This window comes from Pelodiscus sinensis, unplaced genomic scaffold (assembly GCF_049634645.1).
Source record: "Pelodiscus sinensis isolate JC-2024 unplaced genomic scaffold, ASM4963464v1 ctg89, whole genome shotgun sequence".
NCBI classification, from domain to species: Eukaryota; Metazoa; Chordata; order Testudines; family Trionychidae; genus Pelodiscus; species Pelodiscus sinensis.
Window position 1 is genome coordinate 245,452 of NW_027465862.1, and position 22,835 is coordinate 268,286.

Sequence of the window (22,835 nt, forward strand, 5' to 3'; positions counted from 1 at the left end):
CAGGGTTGGGGGGTGCAGAGGGGGTACTCAGCAGGGTTGGGGGGTGCAGAGGGGGTGCCCAGCGGAGCCAGAGGGTGCAGAGGGGGTGCCTGCCAGGATCAGGGGTGCAGGGGGAGCCTGTCAGGGCCAGTGGGTGCAGATGGGATGCCCAGCAGGGCCAGGGAGGGCAGAAGGGGGACCCGTCAGGGGCAGTGGGTGCAAGGGGGGCCCGGCAGGGGAGGTGGGACCCTGATGTGCTCACAGAAGGGGCGACCGGAGCGGGTGCCAGCCGCAGTCCAGGCACGGGAGGGGAGCTCAGCAGGGACCTGCCGTGGGCACTTGCCAGGTGCTCAGCGTGGGGGTGTGGCAGCCTGTGTCCCGTTGGGCGGCAGGCAGGGAGACTCGGCTCCTTGGGGTGAGTGGGGGAGGGTCTCACGGGCTCCATCTGCTGCAGGCCCCCTTTGTGGCAGGGCAGCTGGACTTCTGCATGAACAACCTGGAAGTCTTCCTGCCTGTCCTGGTGGGATTCAACCCCGTCAGCATGGCCAGGTAACAGCCAGCGCGGGAGCCGGGACGCGAGACGCGCTGCTCCGCCCCCAGTGCTGCCCCACACCCACCGCCCTGGGCGGCCAGACCTCTCCCTGCTGCTGCAGCGCCAGGCTGGTGCAGAGCGTCCGGTCAGCCCGCAGGGTGAGGCGTGGCTCTCGCGGAAGGGCCGCTGGGGCTCCTGTGGCCGCCAATGCCCTCCTGCCTCCAGGCGTGGCCAGGAGCGCGACCGTGGGCACCGAGCAAGGCTTCCGGGCCCGGCCCTGGCACCGCGGCGGCTACTGCCAGAGGCAGCGCCAGGAAGTGGCGGCTGCTGATGCCAAGTCTTCGAGTGTAAAAAATGAGCCCACCGGTGCTCCCCGACCCCGCTGCGCCTATGTCAGGCACCAAGCCAGGAAAAGAAAATACCAGCCGGTCCGAATCACAACGCCGCGACCCCTGGAAGATAGCCGCGACCCCCCCCGGAAAATAGGCGCGACACCCCCACCCCCACCCCGGGAAGATAGCCGCGACCCCCCCCGGAAAATAGGCACGACACCCCCACCCCCACCCCGGGAAGATAGCCGCGACCCCCCCCGGAAAATAGGCGCGACACCCCCACCCCCACCCCTGGAAGATAGCCGCGACCCCCCCCGGAAAATAGGCGCGACACCCCCACCCCCACCCCCGGAAGATAGCCGCGACCCCCCCCGGAAAATAGGCGCGACACCCCCACCCCCACCCCGGGAAGATAGCCACGACCCCCCCCGGAAAATAGGCGCGACACCCCCACCCCCACCCCGGGAAGATAGCCGCGACCCCCCCCGGAAAATAGGCGCGACACCCCCACCCCCACCCCGGGAAGATAGCTGCGACCCCCCCCGGAAAATAGGCGCGACACCCCCACCCCCACCCCCGGAAGATAGCCGCGACCCCCCCCGGAAAATAGGCGCGACACCCCCACCCCCACCCCGGGAAGATAGCCGCGACCCCCCCGGGAAAATAGGCGCGACACCCCCACCCCCACCCCGGGAAGATAGCCACGACCCCCCCCGGAAAATAGGCGCGACACCCCCACCCCCACCCCCGGAAGATAGCCGCGACCCCCCCCGGAAAATAGGCGCAACACCCCCACCCCCACCCCGGAAGATAGCCGTGACCCCCCCCGGAAAATAGGCGCGACACCCCCACCCCCACCCCGGGAAGATAGCCGCGACCCCCCCCGGAAAATAGGCGCGACACCCCCACCCCCACCCCGGAAGATAGCCGTGACCCCCCCCGGAAAATAGGCGCGACACCCCCACCCCCACCCCCGGAAGATAGCCGCGCCCCCCCCCCCGGAAAATAGGCGCAACACCCCCACCCCCACCCCGGAAGATAGCCGTGACCCCCCCCGGAAAATAGGCGCAACACCCCCACCCCCACCCCCGGAAGATAGCCGCGCCCCCCCCCGGAAAATAGGCGCGACACCCCCACCCCCACCCCCGGAAGATAGCCGCGACCCCCCCCCCGAAAAATAGGTGCAACACCCCCACCCCCACCCCGGAAGATAGCCGCGACCCCCCCCCCGAAAAATAGGTGCAACACCCCCACCCCCACCCCTGGAAGATAGCCGCGACCCCCCCCGGAAAATAGGCGCAACACCCCCACCCCGGAAGAGAGCCGCGACCCCCCCCCCGGAAAATAGGCGCGACACCCCCACCCCCACCCCTGGAAGATAGCCGCGACCCCCCCCGGAAAATAGGCACGACACCCCCTTCCCCCACCCTGGAAGATAGCCGCGACCCCCCCCGGAAAATAGGCACGACACCCCCTCCCCCACCCTGGAAGATAGCCGCGACCCCCCCCGGAAAATAGGCGCGACACCCCCACCCCCACCCCCACCCCTGGAAGATAGCCGCGACCCCCCCCGGAAAATAGGCGCGACACCCCCACCCCCACCCCCACCCCTGGAAGATAGCCGCGACCCCCCCCCCCGGAAAATAGGCGCGACACCCCACCCCCACCCCCACCCCTGGAAGATAGCCGCGACCCCCCCCAGAAAATAGGCGCGACACCCCCACCCCCACCCCGGAAGATAGCCGCGACCCCCCCCCGGAAAATAGGCGCGACACCCCCACCCCCACCCCCGGAAGATAGCCACGACCCCCCCTGGAAAATAGGCGCGACACCCCCACCCCCACCCCCGGAAGGTAGCCGCGACCCCCCCCCCGAAAAATAGGTGCAACACCCCCACCCCCACCCCGGAAGATAGCCACGACCGCCCCCGGAAAATAGGCGCGACACCCCCACCCCCACCCCTGGAAGATAGCCGCGACCCCCCCCCCGGAAAATAGGCGCGACACCCCCCACCCCCACCCCGGGAAGATAGCCGCGACCCCCCCCCCCGGAAAATAGGCGCGACACCCCCACCCCCACCCCTGGAAGATAGCCGCGACCCCCCCCCGGAAAATAGGCGCGACACCCCCACCCCCACCCCCGGAAGATAGCCACGACCCCCCCTGGAAAATAGGCGCGACACCCCCACCCCCACCCCCGGAAGATAGCCGCGACCCCCCCCCCCGAAAAATAGGTGCAACACCCCCACCCCCACCCCGGAAGATAGCCACGACCGCCCCCGGAAAATAGGCGCGACACCCCCACCCCCACCCCTGGAAGATAGCCGCGACCCCCCCCCCCGGAAAATAGGCGCGACACCCCCACCCCCACCCCGGGAAGATAGCCGCGACCCCCCCCGCCGGAAAATAGGCGCGACACCCCCACCCCCACCCCTGGAAGATAGCCGCGACCCCCCCCGGAAAATAGGCGCGACACCCCCACCCCCACCCCTGGAAGATAGCCGCGACCCCCCCCGGAAAATAGGCGCGACACCCCCACCCCCACCCCTGGAAGATAGCCGCGACCCCCCCCGGAAAATAGGCGCGACACCCCCACCCCCACCCCTGGAAGATAGCCGCGACCCCCCCCCGGAAAATAGGCGCGACACCCCCACCCCCACCCCTGGAAGATAGCCGCGACCCCCCCCGGAAAATAGGCGCAACACCCCCACCCCCACCCCGGAAGATAGCCGCGACCCCCCCCCGGAAAATAGGCGCGACACCCCCCCCCCCCCTGGAAGATAGCCGCGACCCCCCCCGGAAAATAGGCGCGACACCCCCACCCCCCCTGGAAGATAGCCGCGACCCCCCCCAGAAAATAGGCGCGCCACCCCCCCCTGGAAGATAGCCGCGACCCCCCCCAGAAAATAGGCGCGACACCCGCACCCCCACCCCGGAAGATAGCCACGACCCCCCCCCCGGAAAATAGGCACGACACCCCACCCCCACCCCGGAAGATAGCCACGACCCCCCCCCCGGAAAATAGGCCGCGACACCCCCCCCGGAAGATAGCCGCGACCCCCCCCCCCGGAAGATAGCCGCGACCCCCCCCAGAAAATAGGCGCAACACCCCCACCCCCCCCCGGAAGATAGGCGCGACCCCCCCCCGGAAGATAGCCGCGACCCCCCGCAGGTTGCACACTGCTGATCTAAGATACTGAGTTGATTTTGCCCCCCAGTTCTGCCTTGTCCCTCCGTTTTCTCTGCCATTCTAGCCCACGCTCCCCCCACATTTCCGGCCCATCTCCCAGTGTCCAGGTTCCTCACTTACCTGTGGGCTTTGGTCGCCTGCCCCGTCCAGCCTAGTTTAAAGCCTCCTCACTAGGTTAGCCAGTCTGCGTCCAAACACGGTCGGTCGCCCCCTTCCTCGACAGGTGAACCCATCCTGCCTAGCAGCCCTTCTCGGAGCAGCCAAAGCCCTCCTGGCAACCCCATCTTGCAGCCAGGCATTCCCCTCCAGGATGTCCCCGTGTCTGCCTGGCCCCCGACCTCTGACAGGAGGACCGAGAACGCCACCTGTGCCCTCCCCCGCACCCCCAGAGCCACTCTGGCTCCGCTCAGTGCCACCCCCTGCGGTATCGTGAGCGCCCACGTGCGGAGTAGCAAGGGGCAGTAGTCAGAGGGCCGGACAATCCTCACCAATGCCTCCGGAACGTCCCGGACACGGGCCCCCGGCAGGCAGCACCTCCCGAGATGACATGTCAGGGCGACAGACGGGCGCCTCCATCCCCCTCAGAAGAGAGTCTCCGACCACCACGCCCCTACGTTTCCTCCTCACCGGGGTGGCTGCAGACCTCCCGGCCTTGGGGCACGAGGCTCCTCCCCTGCTGTAGGGGGTGAGTCCTTCTCTCCCGTATCCAGAACGGCATAACGGTTCCCCAGTACCACGGCGGGAGGCTGGGAGCGGGGTGGAGCAGGGCCTGCTGCCAGAAGTGACCAGCTGCCAGTGTCCCCCTGAGCCGTCTCCACCCGCGGTGTGTCCGCAGTCCTGTGTTCTGGGACAGCTCCCTCGGCTGTCTCCACATGGACACTGTCCAGGAACTGCTCCTGGGTTCGGATGCTCCCCAGCCCAGCCAGCTCCTCCTGTCGCTCTCCCACCTGCTGCCTGAGAGCTGCCCCCAGCAGGCACCTTTCACACTGGATGCCCCCCAGCCTGGATTTCCAAAAGTGGGAATTGCAAGCCACATTGCCTGCAACACCTCGCCAGGTCTGGGCAGAGGCACCTCTGGTCTGTCTGGTACAGGCGCAGGTGGCGGAGGCAGACGCGGGGCTGGCACAGGTGTTGCGGGTCTTCCTGACCATCGTAGGCCTCCCTCTGTCCAACTCCTTTACCTGCAGCCCCGGTCGCTCTGCCTCTGGCTTTTAAAGCCTGCTGGCCCGGTCAGGCCTGCCCCTCGCTAGCCACACGGGGGAGGCTGATCAAAGGCAATCAAGGGATCAAAGGCTCAACCACTCCCACGCACACGATCCCAACTGGAGTCACCTGGAATCAGAATCAAAATGCAAGCAGTCGGGCAAGCTCACTCCCCCGCAAGCGGGTACCCTCCCCCGGGGCTGTCAGGCCAGGTGGGGTGGGCAGGCCCGTCGGCCGGGTACCCTCCCCCGGGGCTGTCAGGCCAGGTGGGGTGGGCAGGCCCGTCGGCCGGGTACCCTCCCCCGGGGCTGTCAGGCCGGGTGGGGTGGGCAGGCCCGTCGGCCGGGTACCCTCCCCCGGGGCTGTCAGGCCGGGTGGGGTGGGCAGGCCCGTCGGCCGGGTACCCTCCCCCGGGGCTGTCAGGCCAGGTGGGGTGGGCAGGCCTGTCGGCCGGGTACCCTCCCCCGGGGCTGTCAGGCCAGGTGGGGTGGGCAGGCCTGTCGGCCGGGTACCCTCCCCCGGGGCTGTCAGGCCAGGTGGGGTGGGCAGGCCCGTCGGCCGGGTACCCTCCCCCGGGGCTGTCAGGCCAGGTGGGGTGGGCAGGCCCGTCGGCCGGGTACCCTCCCCCGGGGCTGTCAGGCCGGGTGGGGTGGGCAGGCCCGTCGGCCGGGTACCCTCCCCCGGGGCTGTCAGCCCAGGTGGGGTGGGCAGGCCCGTCGGCCGGGTACCCTCCCCGGGGCTGTCAGGCCCGTCGGCCGGGTACCCTCCCCGGGGCTGTCAGGCCGGGTGGGGTGGGCAGGCCTGTCGGCCGGGTACCCTCCCCCGGGGCTGGCAGGCCAGGTGGGGTGGGCAGGGCCCGTCGCCGGGTACCCTCCCCCGGGGCTGTCAGCCCAGGTGGGGTGGGCAGGCCTGTCGGCCGGGTACCCTCCCCCGGGGCTGGCAGGCCCGTCGGCCGGGTACCCTCCCCCGGGGCTGGCAGGCCAGGTGGGGTGGGCAGGCCCGTCGGCCGGGTACCCTCCCCCGGGGCTGTCAGGCCAGGTGGGGTGGGCAGGCCCGTCGGCCGGGTACCCTCCCCCGGGGCTGTCAGGCCGGGTGGGGTGGGCAGGCCCGTCGGCCGGGTACCCTCCCCCGGGGCTGTCAGGCCGGGTGGGGTGGGCAGGCCCGTCGGCCGGTACCCTCCCCCGGGGCTGTCAGGCCAGGTGGGGTGGGCAGGCCCGTCGGCCGGTACCCTCCCCCGGGGCTGTCAGGCCAGGTGGGGTGGGCAGGCCTGTCGGCCGGGTACCCTCCCCCGGGGCTGGCAGGCCCGTCGGCCGGGTACCCTCCCCCGGGGCTGGCAGGCCCGTCGGCCGGGTACCCTCCCCCGGGGCTGGCAGGCCCGTCGGCCGGGTACCCTCCCCCGGGGCTGGCAGGCCCGTCGGCCGGGTACCCTCCCCCGGGGCTGGCAGGCCCGTCGGCCGGGTACCCTCCCCCGGGGCTGTCAGGCCAGGTGGGGTGGGCAGGCCCGTCGGTCGGGTACCCTCCCCCGGGGCTGTCAGGCCGGGTGGGGTGGGCAGGCCCGTCGGCCGGTACCCTCCCCCGGGGCTGGCAGGCCCGTCGGCCGGGTACCCTCCCCCGGGGCTGTCAGGCCAGGTGGGGTGGGCAGGCCCGTCGGTCGGGTACCCTCCCCCGGGGCTGTCAGGCCGGGTGGGGTGGGCAGGCCCGTCGGCCGGTACCCTCCCCCGGGGCTGGCAGGCCCGTCGGCCGGGTACCCTCCCCCGGGGCTGTCAGGCCAGGTGGGGTGGGCAGGCCTGTCGGCCGGTACCCTCCCCCGGGGCTGTCAGGCCGGGTGGGGTGGGCAGGCCCGTCGGTCGGGTACCCTCCCCCGGGGCTGGCAGGCCAGGTGGGGTGGGCAGGCCCGTCGGTCGGGTACCCTCCCCCGGGGCTGTCAGGCCGGGTGGGGTGGGCAGGCCCGTCGGTCGGGTACCCTCCCCCGGGGCTGTCAGGCCGGGTGGGGTGGGCAGGCCCGTCGGCCGGTACCCTCCCCCGGGGCTGTCAGGCCCGTCGGCCGGTACCCTCCCCCGGGGCTGTCAGGCCCGTCGGCCGGGTACCCTCCCCCGGGGCTGGCAGGCCCGTCGGCCGGGTACCCTCCCCCGGGGCTGGCAGGCCCATCGGCCGGTACCCTCCCCCGGGGCTGGCAGGCCCGTCGGCCGGGTACCCTCCCCCGGGGCTGTCAGGCCAGGTGGGGTGGGCAGGCCCGTCGGCCGGGTACCCTCCCCCGGGGCTGGCAGGCCCGTCGGCCGGGTACCCTCCCCCGGGGCTGGCAGGCCCGTCGGCCGGGTACCCTCCCCCGGGGCTGGCAGGCCCGTCGGCCGGGTACCCTCCCCCGGGGCTGGCAGGCCCGTCGGCCGGGTACCCTCCCCCGGGGCTGGCAGGCCCGTCGGCCGGGTACCCTCCCCCGGGGCTGGCAGGCCCGTCGGCCGGTACCCTCCCCCGGGGCTGGCAGGCCCGTCGGCCGGTACCCTCCCCCGGGGCTGGCAGGCCCGTCGGCCGCGCTCCCACGTGCTCAGGGCTCTCTTGCAGGAGCGACGCGATCGAGGGCTGGCACTCCACCTTCCGGCAGGTGGCTGAGCGAATGCAGACACTGCAGGAGTCGCACAAAGCCTTCGTCCTCAACCCTGCTGTGGGGGTAAGTGACCATCCCGCCGGCTCTGGGTCTGCTCCAGCCTGCCTCCCGGAGCCCCGCAGGCTGCGCTGCTGCTCTGTGAAGGGCCCTGTTCTGGAGGAGAGTGGGGACCCCGGGCCAGCGGGACGAGGGCCGGCGGAGCGGGGGAGGGCCCGGCAGCCGAGCCGCTGTTCTCCGCATGGGGCAGGACTTCCCCACAGCCAGGCAGAGGGAGGTGGGGCCGTCGGGAGACTCTCTAGCGGCAGCTGTGGGTCAGCTCTGGGGCACGTCCCGGGGCACTTTGGACCCCCACCCGTGGAAGTTTCCAGCGCAGGGCAGACCGATGCCGGCAGGGACACTCTAGGTGGCGCTCTTGCTCCTGCCTGAAGCCTTGACCAACATCCCTCTTCAGCTTTCCCATCCATGTGCAGAATAATGTTTTACGCGCGACTGTGCACCACCAGTGCAAACCCGAAGCCAGCTGTGGGCGCTCTGCTCCTCAGCGGGGTGGGCCAGAAAGTGGCCTGGGCAGTGGCACAAGCGCCCCGCTTGCAGGGACACAGGTCTGGACTTGCTGAGCCTGTGGCCATGCCCAGCCGTGCGTTGCGCTGCGTCTGTGGAGCACCTGCCCAGGATGGGCTGCCTGGCGGGTCGGGCCCAGGCCCCAGCAAGGGAGGGGGTAATGCCCCCGGACACACTGGCCAGAGGCGAGGGGTCAGGCTGGAAGCCCCGTGCCCGTGTCATTCATTCTCTCCCCCTCCCCCAGCCAGAAGCCATCACCGGCTCCTCGCGGCTGAAGGGAGGGAGCGCCGCCAAGGTCCTGCTGGAGACACTGCTGCTGGCAGTGCACAGGGTGGGCCCCCAGGACACGGAGCCCTCCCACAAGTAAGTCTCCAGGGGCCGAGCGAGCTGGCTCCATGCCCCAGGCTGGACGCCCCATGAGACCAGCCACCCAGCTGGGCCACTGCGGCGCCGGACCCCACGAGCCTCCTTCACCTCCTGCCTCCAGGCGCCTCCTGGAGACCCTGCGCACGTACGAGCGGGCGCACCAAGTCACCTACGCCCAGAGCAAGAAGATCGCAGCCCTGGTGCAGCAAGCGGGCACCAGGTGAGGGGCGGGCGCCTCTGTCTGCTGGGGCTGGGGGCTGGGGAGAGCGGAGGTGGGGAGGGGGCAGAGGTGGGCACTGGGCCTCGGGGAAACAGCCAGTGAACACCTCCTGAACTGCATTCCGCCCCCCCGAGCCCCCTAACCCCGTGCCGGGCTCTGCCCCGCCCCCCAGCGACCCCCGTGCCAGGCTCTGCCCCTCCCCCCAGCGACCCCCGTAACCCCCGTGCCGGGCTCTGCCCCGCCCCCCAGCGACCCCCGTGCCAGGCTCTGCCCCTCCCCCCAGCGACCCCCGTAACCCCCGTGCCGGGCTCTGCCCCGCCCCCCAGCGACCCCCGTGCCAGGCTCTGCCCCTCCCCCCAGCGACCCCCATGCCGGTCTCTGCCCCTCCCCCCAGCGACCCCCGTAACCCCCGTGCCGGGCTCTGCCCCTCCCCCCAGCGACCCCCGTGCCGGGCTCTGCCCCTCCCCCCAGCGACCCCCGTGCCGGTCTCTGCTCCTCCCCCCAGCGACCCCCGTAACCCCCGTGCCAGGCTCTGCCCCTCCCCCCAGCGACCCCCCTAACTCCATGCCGGGCTCTGCCCCTCCCCCCAGCGACCCCCATAACCCCCGTGCCGGGCTCTGCCCCGCCCCCCAGCGACCCCCGTGCCAGGCTCTGCCCCTCCCCCCAGCGACCCCCGTAACCCCTGTGCCGGGCTCTGCCCCTCCCCCCAATGACCCCCGTAACCCCCGTGCCGGGCTCTGTCCCTCCCCCCCAGCGACCCCCATAACCCCGTGCCGGGCTTTGCCCCTCCCCCCAGCGAGCCCCGTAACCCCCGTGCCGGGCTCTGCCCCTCCCCCCAGCAACCCCCATAACCCCCGTGCCGGGCTTTGCCCCTCCCCCCAGCGAGCCCCGTAACCCCCGTGCCGGGCTCTGCCCCTCCCCCCAGTGACCCCCGTAACCTCCGTGCCGGGCTCTGCCCCTCCCCCCAGCGACCCCCGTAACCCCCGTGCCGGGCTCTGCCCCTCCCCTCAGCGACCCCCGTAACCCCCGTGCCGGGCTCTGCCCCTCCCCCCAGCAACCCCCGTAACCCCCGTGCCGGGCTCTGCCCCTCCCCCCAGTGACCCCCGTAACCCCCGTGCCGGGCTCTGCCCCTCCCCCCAGCGACCCCTGTAACCCCCGTGCCGGGCTCTGCCCCTCCCCTCAGCGACCCCCGTAACCCCCGTGCCGGGCTCTGCCCCTCCCCCCAGCGACCCCCGTAACCCCCGTGCCGGGCTCTGCCCCTCCCCCCAGCGACCCCCGTAACCCCCGTGCCGGGCTCTGCCCCTCCCCCCAGCGACCCCTGTAACCCCCGTGCCGGGCTCTGCCCCTCCCCTCAGCGACCCCTGTAACCCCCGTTCCGGGCTTTGCCCCTCCCCCCAGCGAGCCCCGTAACCCCCGTGCCGGGCTCTGTCCCTCCCCCCAGTGACCCCCGTAACCCCCGTGCCGGGCTCTGCCCCTCCCCCCAGCGACCCCCGTGCTGGGCTCTGTCCCTCCCCCCAGTGACCCCCGTAACCCCCGTGCCGGGCTTTGCCCCTCCCCCCAGCGACCCCCGTAACCTCCGTGCCGGGCTCTGCCCCTCCCCCCAGCGACCCCCGTAACCCCCGTGCCGGGCTCTGCCCCTCCCCCTCCCCCCAGTGACCCCCGTAACCCCCGTGCTGCTCTCCCCTGGGCACGTCCCAGGCCGGGCTCTGCCCCATGCTCTAACCCCTGTGCTGTGCTCCCCAGCTTGCAGAAGAAGGCCTGTGTGTACATGGTGGGCTGGCACACGCTGGGCATCCTTGCTGTCATGGACGGGGCCGAGTGCATCCCCACCTTCGGGGCAGGTAAGGGGCCTGGCCGCGCTGCACTGACGCTCTTGCCCAGGGCGATCCGGTCTCAGCGCCGCCCTGGCACCCGTGTGGAGAAAGAGCCACTAGCTTGGCCACTCGGCGGCTCGTGGAATCGCAGCAGCAAGTCGCCAGGATCCCTCAGGGCTCACGTTCCAACCTGTCATGGCTGCTCCCCAGGCCGCCACAACCAATGCAGAAGTGGGGCCCACAAGAGCACCCCAAAACCTTGCCCCTCTACAGGCTCTGGCACAAAAACTTCCCCCCAGATTCCGAACACCCGGATTTGGGGGAATCCGCTGCCACCACCCAAGTAATTCCAAGAAAAAAGCAGGGAAGAGCTCACTTGGCAAATCCCCTCCCTCAGGTAGAACTCCCCCGCGTTTGGCCTGGAGTTGGGAAGCACAGCGCTCGACACTGCCCTGGGAACTAGGCGCTGAGTCCTGAGGCCACAGCAGCCAACCAATCCCGGGTCCTTAGTAGCAACACCCAACTCCAGATGCAAGCACGGTAAAGGGGCTGAATGGAAAGCGCTACCGTGTGATAGAGACTGGCGGAGAATTTAATCCGAGGGTTCGGCTGGGGGCCCAAACCCGACCAAATCAATTCCAGACACCCTTCTTAAGCAGCCAGCTTTACTCAGGACTGCATTCCAGGGCAAAATCCTCCAGGGTACGCGGGAAAAAGTTTCTGCAAAGTTTCTGCAACTGCCCAAACACAAGGCAAGGTCTTTTGTACTATCTTACATGGTAATTACCCCCTTTCACTGACCACTTACAGTTGCATGCATACACAGGTCATGCCCCTTCGCACCAAATTCCCTCCAATCATCATTTGTCCCCTCACAGTCCCTTTGCAGGCCTTACAACAGGTTCAAACCAGTTTCACCTGTCCCCTCCTTTTGTGTACCTGTGTTCAAGCACGTACCTCTTTACAAAGACCAGACTTAACATCCAGGTCACAGCAGAGGTCATACTGACAACAGTTAAGTTTATCCTTCATTCCCCCTTTGATCCACTTGTGGATCACAATTAATCTTAAGCATCCCTTCCCATTCATCCTCAAACGTGCAAGTGTCTTTGTAGCCTTTCTTGGGAGGGTTCTGTATGTTTAGCAGAAGCATCTGTTGTACCTTGCTTTCTGCTACATTTTCTATCTTTTGTAAGCACCTTTTAATCCAGCATAAGGCTAGCTGGATCATTATGTATATAGAGCATATTAAGACAAGGAACATCAATATTCCTCCCACCAGTTTCTTCATGAGTTCGCTTAACTCTGTTCCCAACCAATTCAAAGGATTCCAGTCTTGCAACTGCTCTCTAAATGTTTTTGTCTGGACAGACAATGTTTGGATTTCCTTTATCCTTGTGGTTAGGTTTGAACTCACATCAGAAACTTTAACACAACACTCTGGGCCTATTAATCCACATACCCCTCCTTGAGCTGCTAGTAGACAGTCAAGAGCCAGTCTGTTTTGCTGGGTAAAGATTCGCAATTCATTTAAATTTTCCTGTACCACACCTAATGCCCCCTCTGTGGTATTCATGAATTTCTGCATAAGCAGGGACATTGTTTTCAATCATGATTGGTCTTTGCCTGCCCTACCCATGGAATGGTAGTTTCAGCTACTGCAAGGGCAGTTTGTTCTATCCAGTCCATGCTTTCTCCCAAGACCCATCCCGCTTGTTCCTGATATGCCCTGGTGGCAAAGTGTCAACAATCCTCATAGCTGGTGTCACGAGACCGAGGTAACAAAACCCTGAGGCATTCTGCGGAAGCCTTTTATAGGCAAATGTACCGCATATCCACCAATAATTATACACGTTCCACGAGTCAGACTGATATATCATCATGGCTCGGTTCGCAAAGAGGTGTTACCTTCCTTGCAAAGGTCTGTACTAGTGGTCCCTCCCCATATGGTTATTTCTGGTTTGAATAGGGTGCACCAAAGGTTTGCGGTAGACATAGTGGAACCGTTATGCCATACATGTGTCCCATCCACCTTTGTTATAATGTGTGTGCAGCTTGATTTCCCGACAAAGGTGGTACCTGTAAGGTTCCTACCTAGGGGGCTTGTACCACTGAATGAGAATTGGATGCACCCAGTCTGGTTGAACCACACAGTTTGGTCATTTTGTTCCAGTAGTGCATCACTTCCTAGTCCAGTTCTGTTTAACGGAAGGGCACCTATTGGGTATCCACTATGTGCGCTTTGTGGTGCCCAGGCACACACCCAACAGTTAGTTTTGTTTGCGGCTCGTGCCATACCTTCTGCCAGCTGCAGAAAGGTGTTAGTCCCAATACCATCCCCCTTGGAGCCACATAAGGCCTATACAAAGGAGGGACAAGAGTTGAGCCATTGTGCAGGGATTGTAATCCTTTCAGCACTTGCGCGGACGGAGGTTATAAGTAAATCTAGAGGAAGGAAAACAGCTTTCAGAAAACCCACCGTCCTCTGACAAAGTGCCGGTAGGGTCAATGGCAAGGTCGGGTGCAGATTCTTGTGGAATGTGAACGTGACTAGTAGGACCAGCAGGGATCTGGCCTGTAGTGAGAGCGTAGTGAACAAGGTCCCGGTCTCTGATTTCCGTTGATGTATATCCCTCGTTCAGGAGAAGTGATTCAATTTCTTTCTCAGAAAGCGGTAGAAAGTCGTTCTCTTCTGGCTCTGGGCTGACAGGTTCAGTAGGAGGCGATATGTCGGGAGAGGCAAATTCACACAACTTATGAGGGTCAACGGTCCGGCGCACGTAGCTTGCGTGTGTTCAAGAATCTCGCTCGGCTACCTTCACAGCCGTGTTGGTAGTCAGCAGGACCTGGAAGGGACCGTTCCACCTTGGAGATAGGCAGTCTTTCCTCCGGAATTATTTTATCAGGACCCAGTTTCCTGGTTGCACATCATGGCAAGGCACATCAGTTGGGACAGGTAAGGCTTGTGCAACCTGAGAGGAGAGACTGAAAGCAATTTTAGACAGATGTATACAGTATTGAAGTAGTTCGTCATAACATTCAGACAAGTGGGAAGGATTAATTTTTCCAGGAGGCTCAAATCCAAGTAAAATCGGCCTCCCAAATAGGATTTCACGAGGGGTGAGACCATGTTTGCGGTTCGGGGTATTTCGGATATGCATGAGGGAAGAGGCAATGCCTGCGGCCACTTGAGTCCAGTATCAGAGATAATCTTGCTTAACTTCCGTTTGATATCGAGGTTTTTCCTTTCAACATGCCCTGAACTTTGGGGATGATATGGGGGATGGGATCGTTGTTCTATGTGGAGGGCTCTACACAGATCTTGCAGGAATTTGGCCGTGAAATGGGTTCCCTTATCCGAGTCAATTTTTAAAGGGATTCCAGATCTGGGAACCACCTCAGTAGCTAATTTCTTCACCCAGTAGTGGCGTCCGCTCGGTGGCAAGGGAAAGCTTCCACCCAACCACTGAACACACATACAATAACCAGACAATACTTGAACCCCCAGGAAAGGGTTAACTCTATACAATCAATCTGCAAATATTGGAAGGGTCCCTAGGCCCAAGTGTGAGCACTCAGAGTCGTCTTTTCTCCACCCTGGGTAGAGAACTTTTGGCAAGTAGTGCAATTGCTGGTGATTTTAGCAGCAGCTTGGTGAATCCCGGGCGCATACCAATGCTTCAGAATCTGGTCTGCTACCTCCCTTTTGTTCATATGTCCTATTCCATGGGTAATGGTAGCCAAGTGGGACACCAATGTAGAAGGAGCCACAGGTCGTCCATCTGGTGAAAGCCAAATGTTAGTATCTTGAATACGACACCCAGCTTTGTACCAATTGTGTTGTTCCTTCTCAGGTGCCCTAGCTTGCAACAGGGATAAATCATTTAGAGTCAGGGGAACAGAAACAGCAACCAGGATTTGAAATGGAGCTGGAGGTCCACAGGCAGCTGCATTCTTGGCTGCAAAATCTGCCCGTCTGTTTCCTACTGATACAGTATCAGTGTTATCAGTATGAGCACTGCAATGCATAATAGAAATAGCAAAAGGTAATTGACTAGCAAGCAAGAGGTCATTAACAAGGGATCCATTAGAAATAGCACTTCCCGAGGATGTTAAGAATCCTCGATGTTTCCAGATCTGACCTACAGAATGACAGATATTAAAAGCATACATTGAGTCAGTATAAATGTTAACAGATTGATCAGTAGCTAAAATACAGGCATGAGTGAGAGCAATTAGTTCAGCAGCTTGTGCACTTTTTATCCCTGGAAGAGAATGAGCTTCAATTATTGCATGATCAGAAACAACAGCATACCCGCTTAGAAGGTTTCCCCTTTCATCCCTTTTACATGACCCATCAGTGTAATACACTAAATCAGGATTGGACAAAGGAACGTCCCTTAGATCAGATCGCGGGGTACAAGTGAGGTCCACCAATGCCAAACAATCGTGGGGTTCCATCTCATGGGGCTCTCCATCGGTAGGGTTAGGGAAAAGGGTGGCAGGATTTAAAGTAGAACAGCGTACTAGAGAGACATTCTGGGCTCCTAAAAGGGCTCTCATAGGGTCTGTCTACACTACCCCACTAGTTCGAACTAGCGGGGTAATGTAGGCAAACTGCACTTGCAAATGAAGCCCGGGATTTGAATTTCCCGGGCTTCATTTGCATGAAGCCGGCCGGCACCATTTTTAAATCCCGGCTGGTTCGGACCCCGTGCTGTGCGGCTAAACTTCAAAAATCTGGCGCAACTCTCTTTGCAAGCCCACAGGATCCTCTCTTATTTTTGGGAGAGTAAGTCTAAAATTCATGATGTCATTAGGTGTCCAGGGGACGGGGATAAGTGCTGGGGCGCCCCCTGCTGGATTAGGAAATTGTCTGAGTGGGAAAAGATTAATATTCTCTTTAAACAGTCCAGGGAAACTTGTAGGTCCAACTTCAATAATCACGTCCTTATTTACTTCATTACTTATAGTCTCTGAGGTATTTTCGGGATCTATTTTAGTTATAACAAACCCCAGGTCCTTTAAGTCTTTTGCCAATGTCCGCCGCAGCATTTTTGAGGAGACTTCTGACTGCTTCAGAATGACTGGACTCTGAGTATGCTCACAATCCGAAGTTTTATTGGCCAGGTTGACATTCCCCACTGCCCCTGCAGAGGTGTGAGTATGTGCGGGGGATTCAAATTGGGCTGGTGCAGCTGAATGATCGGTAAGCAATATTTGCTGATGCTGGGGCAGGTCAGTGGGAAGGGGAGCCAGGAAATTGGGGACCCACAGATCCAATAGATCTTCAGGTGGGTCTGGCAGCGGAGCTGGTGGTTTCGAGATGGATGGGTAGATTCCGCTGGGCGTGCTTGGTGTAGGAACGCATGGAGGTGGACAAACTTTAGAGGAGTCAGATTTCTCCTTTATTTCTGCCAATTGTTTTTTCAGTTTTTCATTTGAGTCCTTTAGGCTAGCCATTATGGATTTATCTCTTAATTTAGAGGCCTGATCATCCCAGAGGTGCCAATAATTCATCTGGGAGGGGTGACTGGACTCTAAGACACCCTTTAAATAATTTAATTTCTCTAATTGAAAGGTACCTTGAACTGGGAATTGTAATTCTGATTCTACATAAGTATATTCATTCCACGCGTGTGTGAGCTTTGCCAGCCTCCTGAGCTTAAGACCTGCTGCAATTTCCCTGGCTGACTATAAATCTGCAGCATTTTACCCAATGGGGTTTTTGGATCTATCGTAGGGTATGTCTGCACTACCCCCCTAGTTCGAACTAGCGGGGTAATGTAGGCATACCGCACTTGCAAATGAAGCCCGGGATTTGAATTTCCCGGGCTTCATTTGCATAAGCGGGGAGCCGCCATTTTTAAATCCCCACTGGTTCGAACCCCGTGCTGGGCGGCTACACGGGGCTCGAACTAGGTAGTTCGGACTAGGATCCTATTCCCAACTACCGGTACTCCTCCTTCCACGAGGCAGCGTTCAATCCCGCAGACGTAGTCACACGCCCTCGCCTGGCCCCAGGAGAGCCCGAGAGCCATCCCCCGCGCTTTAGCCCTATCTCTGCCCTTAAGCGTATCTACCTCTCCCCTCAGCTTAGTGTCATCTGCAAACTTGCTGAGGGTGCAATCCATCCCCTCATCCAGGTCACTAATAAAGATATTGAACAAAACCAGTCCTAGAACCGAACCTTGGGGCACTCCGCTAGAAACCGACCACCATCCTGACATCGAGCCATTGATCACGACCTGCTGGGCCCGGCCTTCTAGCCATCTTTCTATCCATCTTACCGTCCATTTATCCAATCCACAATCCCTTAACTTGCTGGCAAGAATATTGTGGGAGACCGTATCAAAAGCCTTGCTAAAGTCAAGGTATATAACATCCACTGACTTTCCCATGTCCACCGAGCCAGTTACCTCATCATAGAAGCTAATCAGATTGGTCAGGCATGACTTGCCCTTTGTGAATCCATGCTGACTATTCCTAATCACTTTCCTCTCATCCAAGTGCCTCAATATGGATTCCTTAAGGATCCCTTCCATGATTTTTCCAGGAACCGAGGTAAGACTGACCGGCCTATAGTTCCCTGGATCGTCCTTCTTCCCTTTTTTGAAGATGGGCACTACATTTGCCTTTTTCCAGTCATCCGGGATTTCTCCCGATCTCCACGACTTTTCAAAGATAATGGCCAAAGGCTCCACAATGACATTTGCCAACTCCCTCAGTACCCTCGGATGCACTAAATCCGGACCCATGCGTTTATGTACGTTTAGCTTTTCTAAATAGTTCCTAACCTGTTCTTTACCCACCAAGGGCTGTCCATCTTCATCCCATCTTGCGTCGCTTAGTGCATTAGTCCGGGAGCCGACCTTGTCCGTGAATACAGAGGCAAAGAAAGCATTGAGTACTTCAGCTTTCCCCACATCATCTGTCACTAGGTTACCTCCTTCATCCAGTAGGGGCCGCACACCCTCTCTGATCACCTTCTTCTTGTTGACATGCCTGTAGAAACCTTTTATTGTTATCCTTCACCTCCTTAGCCAGTCGCAATTCCATTTGCGCTTTCGCCTTCCTGATAACCCCCCGGCATTCTCCAGCTAGACCTTTAAACTCCTGCTCCTTTTCTCCCCCGCCTGTTCTTCCTGAACAGTCTATACCCTTCCATGACAGTGCTCCAGTCATGCGAGTCATCCCACCAAGTCTCCGTTATTCCAGTCAAATCATAGTTCTTTGATTGAGCTTCTAATTCTTCCTGTTTGTCTCCCAGGCGTCTCACATTTGTGTACAAACACCTTTGATAACCAGTTGATCGCTCTGCCTTCTCCATCTGAATCAGGGGTCCTCCTCTGTTGCTTGTTCCTTCTTGTGATTCTTCCCTGTGTCCGACTTCCTCACTTACCTCAGGGCTTTGGTCACTGTCCCCCAACGAACCTAGTTTAAAGCCTCCTCCCTAGGTTTGCAAGCCTGCCCGCGAAGATGCTCCTTCCTCTCTTGGTCAGGTGGATCCCATCTCTTCCTAACAATCCTTGTGTCCGGAACAGAGTCCCATGGTGGAAGAAACCAAAGCCCTCTCTGCGACACCACCTGTGCAACCACGCATTGACTTCCTCAGTTCGACCATCCCTGCCCGGACCTTTTCCTTCAACTGGAAGGATGGACGGGAACACCACGGCTGTGTCTACACTGGCATGAATTTCCGGAACTGCTTAAAACGGAATACTATTCCCTTTTCAGTTTTTCCGGAAAAGGAGTGTCTACACTGGCAGGCTGCTTTTCCAGAAAAGCCCTTTTTCCGGAAAAGCGTCTGTGGCCAATGTAGGCGGGCTTTTCCGGAAAAGACTACTGGGTGTCTACACTGGCCCTTTTCCGGAACAGTGTTCCGGAATAAGGACTTATGCCCGAGCGGGAGCAGAATAGTTTTTCCGGAATAGCGGCTGATTTTGTACAGTAGAGCATCGTTGCTTTTCCAGAAATTCAAGGGCCAGTGTAGACAGCTCGCAGCTTATTCCAGAAAAGCGGCTGATTTTTCCGGAATAAGTGGCCCAGTGTAGACACAGCCCACTTGCGCTTCAAATTCCTTGATCCTTCTTCCCAGCGCAACATAATCTGCAGTGACCCGCTCAAGGCCATTCTTGACCTTATCATTAGTTCCCACATGGAGAAGCAGGAAGGGTAGCGATCCGAAGGTTTGATCAGTTTTGGAAGACTCTCATAGTATGTCTACACTACCCCGCTAGTTCGAACTAGGGTGGTAATGTAGGCAACTGGAGTTGCAAATGAAACCCGGGATTTGAATTTCCCGGGCTTCATTAGCATAAAGCCGGGCGCCGCCATTTTTAAATGTCCGCTAGTTCGGACTCCGTGCCACGCGGCTACACGCGGCAGGGACTAGGTAGTTCGGACTAGGCTTCCTATTCCAAACTACCGTTACTCCTCGTTTCACTCCCCCGCAGTGCCTGTGCAGAGAGCCTGGCAGCGGTTACTTACCTCTACAGGGATGGGGGAGACCTGTCTGAGTCTCCCCTGCAGCCAGCTGAGTCCTGCCTGCTCTGCTTTCAATCCCCTAAAAACCAGCCCCCGTCTCCCAGCAGAGCCTCCAATACCCCCAGCAACAGCCCCTCCCCCGGCCAGTGTCTCTTTCCAGGTAACTGGGTCGCTGGCCCCTCCTCCCCTCCGTCCAATGTTCTCCCCTTGCTGGGACCCGCTGGGTCTCCCCTCTACAGCCCCTTGTCTGTCGTCTGGCTGGACCCAGCCATGTCTTCCGCGTGGGGTCTGCCGGTCGCCAGGGCACCAGTTCTGAGCTGTTCCCTGATAAGACTAACTTCCCCTCCTCCCCCGTCACATTAAACCAGTAACATCCGGGCACTGAGCCCCCTGCATGCAGCCCCCCTGAACTCCCAAAACTCCCCCGCTCCTCTCACCCTCCGTGGGGCTGGAGCAGCCTGGGCCCTAGGCTCTGGTGTGCACAAGGAATGTGGGAGGGTCCGTCTCCTTCTCAGTCGGGGGCCACGGCAGGGAGGGCTTGGGGGTTATTTTGCTTCTTGCTTGGGTGCAGCCCCCGACTGATTTTTCTCTGGGTCAGTGGCCCCCAGCCCTGCTCTAGCTGGTGGGGATACTCTTCTCCCACGGCTCATTGGGGCCATTGCTGGGTGCAGGCCATGCTCCGCGTGCTAGTTAGACAGGATGGACACTGCCTTGTGGGCGTTGACAGGTGCACCCCCTTGCAAAGACAGATTCAGAGTCACTAGTCGGAACTGACGGTGCACAAACGGCCCTGCACGCCAGCACGTCTCCAGGCACGAGATCCGTTGCCATTGGTAACTGACCTACAAGGTGACACACCCTCAGGCCGCTTGGATCAGGGAGAGTAGCCCTGTTGGAGAGCAGGAGAAGGTGGGAATCAGAGGGCCCCCAGCCTACAGAGAGGATCTACCGAGTCCAGGGCATCAGATCTTTACAGGGCACAAATAACAATAGAAGTGGGGCAGGAGTGAAGGCCAAAGGGCTAAAGCAAGGGATCCGGATGCATGAGCAGAGAGAAGAACAGAAATAGGCCCCGCAGTTGCTGACCCCTCCCTCAGCCAAGCTCTGCTCCCAGGTAAGGGAGAGTAGTGGAAGGCAGAGGTACCGGCGAACGTCCAACTCCCGGGGTCTCGTTCCCGGAGTTACCAGCGAACGTCCAACACCCGGGGTCTCGTTCCCGGAGTTACCAGCGAACGTCCAACACCCGAGGTCTCGTTCCCGGAGTTACCGGCGAACGTCCAACTCCCGGGGTCTCGTTCCTGGAGTTACCGGCGAACGTCCAACACCCGAGGTCTTGTTCCCGGAGTTACCGGCGAACGTCCAACTCCCGGGGTCTCGTTCCCGGAGTTACCGGCGAACGTCCAACACCCGAGGTCTTGTTCCCGGAGTTACCGGCGAACGTCCAACTCCCGGGGTCTCGTTCCCGGAGTTACCGGCGAACGTCCAACATCCAGGGTCTCGTTCCCGGAGCTACCGGCGAACGTCCAACACCCGAGGTCTTGTTCCCGGAGTTACCGGCGAACGTCCAACACCCGAGGTCTTCTTCCCGGAGTTACCGGCGAACGTCCAACTCCCGGGGTCTCGTTCCCGGAGTTACCGGTGAACGTCCAACACCCGAGGTCTTGTTCCCGGAGTTACCGGCAAACATCCAACTCCCGGGGTCTCGTTCCCGGAGTTACCGGCGAACGTCCAACACCCAGGGTCTCGTTCCCGGAGTTACTGGCGAACGTCCAACATCCAGGGTCTCGTTCCCGGAGCTACCGGCGAACGGCCAACACCCGGGGTCTCGTTCCCGGAGCTACCGGCGAATGGCCAACACCCGGGGTCTCGTTCCCAGAGTTACCGGCAAACAGCCAATATGCGAGATCTCAGTTCCAAAGTTACCAGTGAACATCCAGCACGCGGGGTCTCATTCCCAGAGTTAGCAGCAAACGTCCAACATGTGGGGCCTTGTTCCCAGAGTTACTGGCGAACGTCCAACACGTGGGGTCTCATTCCCAGAGTAATTAAAACAAAGGCTACTCCAGGCTAATTGAGACCCCAAAAGTCCCAGAGTCAGCTAAGAGCATTAGGCTAATTCAGGCACCTGGTGTGAGATATTGCACGCACGCATGCACGGTTAGGCGAGCCTAGAGGAGCAGAAGGGCTACCAAAGGCCTGGGAAGTGCAAATGTCCAGAGGCTACCAGGTGGGGAGGGTGAAGGAGGGTTACAAGCAAGGGGCCCCAGGGACGTGACCTCCCAATCGACACTGCATCTCAGTTAGAAGAGACCGACTGTTCTATTCTCTCCATTGGTTTCCCGAACAGAAAGCTCAAATCCTGGACTGTCCAGTTCAGACCCAGACACCAGGCAACCCCCTGGCTCGCAGCTCTGGGTTTCCTGCTCCAAGGGCCCTGGCCCGCAGCTCCGGGTTTCCTGCTCCAAGGGCCCTGGCCCGCAGCTCCGGGTCTCCTGTTCCAAGGGCCCTGGCCCACAGCTCTGGGTTTCCTGCTCCAAGGGCCCTGGCCCGCAGCTCCGGGTTTCCTGCTCCAAGGGCCCTGACCCGCAGCTCCGGGTTTCCTGCTCCAAGGGCCCTGGCCCGCAGCTCCGGGTTTCCTGTTCCAAGGGCCCTGGCCCGCAGCTCCGGGTCTCCTGTTCCAAGGGCCCTGGCCCGCAGCTCCGGGTTTCCTGTCCAAGGGCCCTGGCCCGCAGCTCCGGGTTTCCTGCTCCAAGGGCCCTGGCCCGCAGCTCCAGGTTTCCTGCTCCAAGACCCTTGGCTCACAGCCCCGGCCCCCTGCGTCTGTGGCACTAACTTGCTGTCCTGTTTGCGGCACAGGCTCCAGCGACGTGCGCGGCATCCTGCTAGGTGACCCCAGTGAGATGCTGAAGAAGGAGGCCGAGCAGGTGCAAGTGCAGGTGAGGACCAAGGCCTGGGTCGGGCTGCATGGGGAGAGCCGGGTTTGTGGGCGGGGGCTCTGGGAACTGAGACTCGCCCTGTCTGGCAGGACGGGCTTGGGAGGTCTAGCTGAAGGTGAGACCTCCTCCTGGGTAAGTCCTGGGGTAGCTCTGGCCCCGAGTCGGGGCTTGTGTGAGGTGGACCCGTAGCCTGGTGGGCGGTGGGGGACGGCCTGGGACATGTGCTGCGGAATGGGGTGGGCGCTGAGCGGGTGCTGTGTGCCTAGGTCCCTGGTTCCCAGGGCCCCCCCGGGCGATGGGCAGAGCCCCCCGCGCTCTGGTGTGGGGGAGCAGAGGGGAGTCAGCAGGTCCCAGCCTCAGGGATGGGGTGGAGCCCGATGCCAGGCAGGATGAGGGTCTGGTCTCAAGGTGTGTGTGTGGGGGGGTCTCTGGATCAGGACCTGGTGTTAGTGGGGTTCTGGGGGTTCTGGGCTCTGGCGTCAGGCGGGGAGCAGAGTGCGGGGAGGGGGATTCCCGATGGCGTCCAATGGAGGAGGGGATTAACCCCAGTGCCTGGGGGAGCGGGAGGGCAGCGGAGCCCACGTGGCGTGACGCACAACTGGCTCCTTGCTCGG

The 22,835-nt window shown here is 61.9% G+C and overlaps 1 protein-coding gene across 2 annotated transcripts in view; it reads left to right on the forward strand.

Annotated features, from left to right (window-relative positions):
• Window positions 1-22,835, forward strand: part of GCKR (glucokinase regulator) — a 67,407-nt gene that overhangs the window by 26,731 nt on the left and 17,841 nt on the right. For both annotated transcript variants that reach the window (XM_075915729.1, XM_075915730.1), the window contains exons 8-13: window positions 434-528; window positions 7,795-7,900; window positions 8,643-8,761; window positions 8,886-8,984; window positions 10,728-10,825; window positions 22,142-22,221. In XM_075915729.1, coding sequence (XP_075771844.1) covers window positions 434-528; window positions 7,795-7,900; window positions 8,643-8,761; window positions 8,886-8,984; window positions 10,728-10,825; window positions 22,142-22,221 — 597 coding nt within the window. The remainder of the gene's footprint in view (window positions 1-433; window positions 529-7,794; window positions 7,901-8,642; window positions 8,762-8,885; window positions 8,985-10,727; window positions 10,826-22,141; window positions 22,222-22,835) is intronic.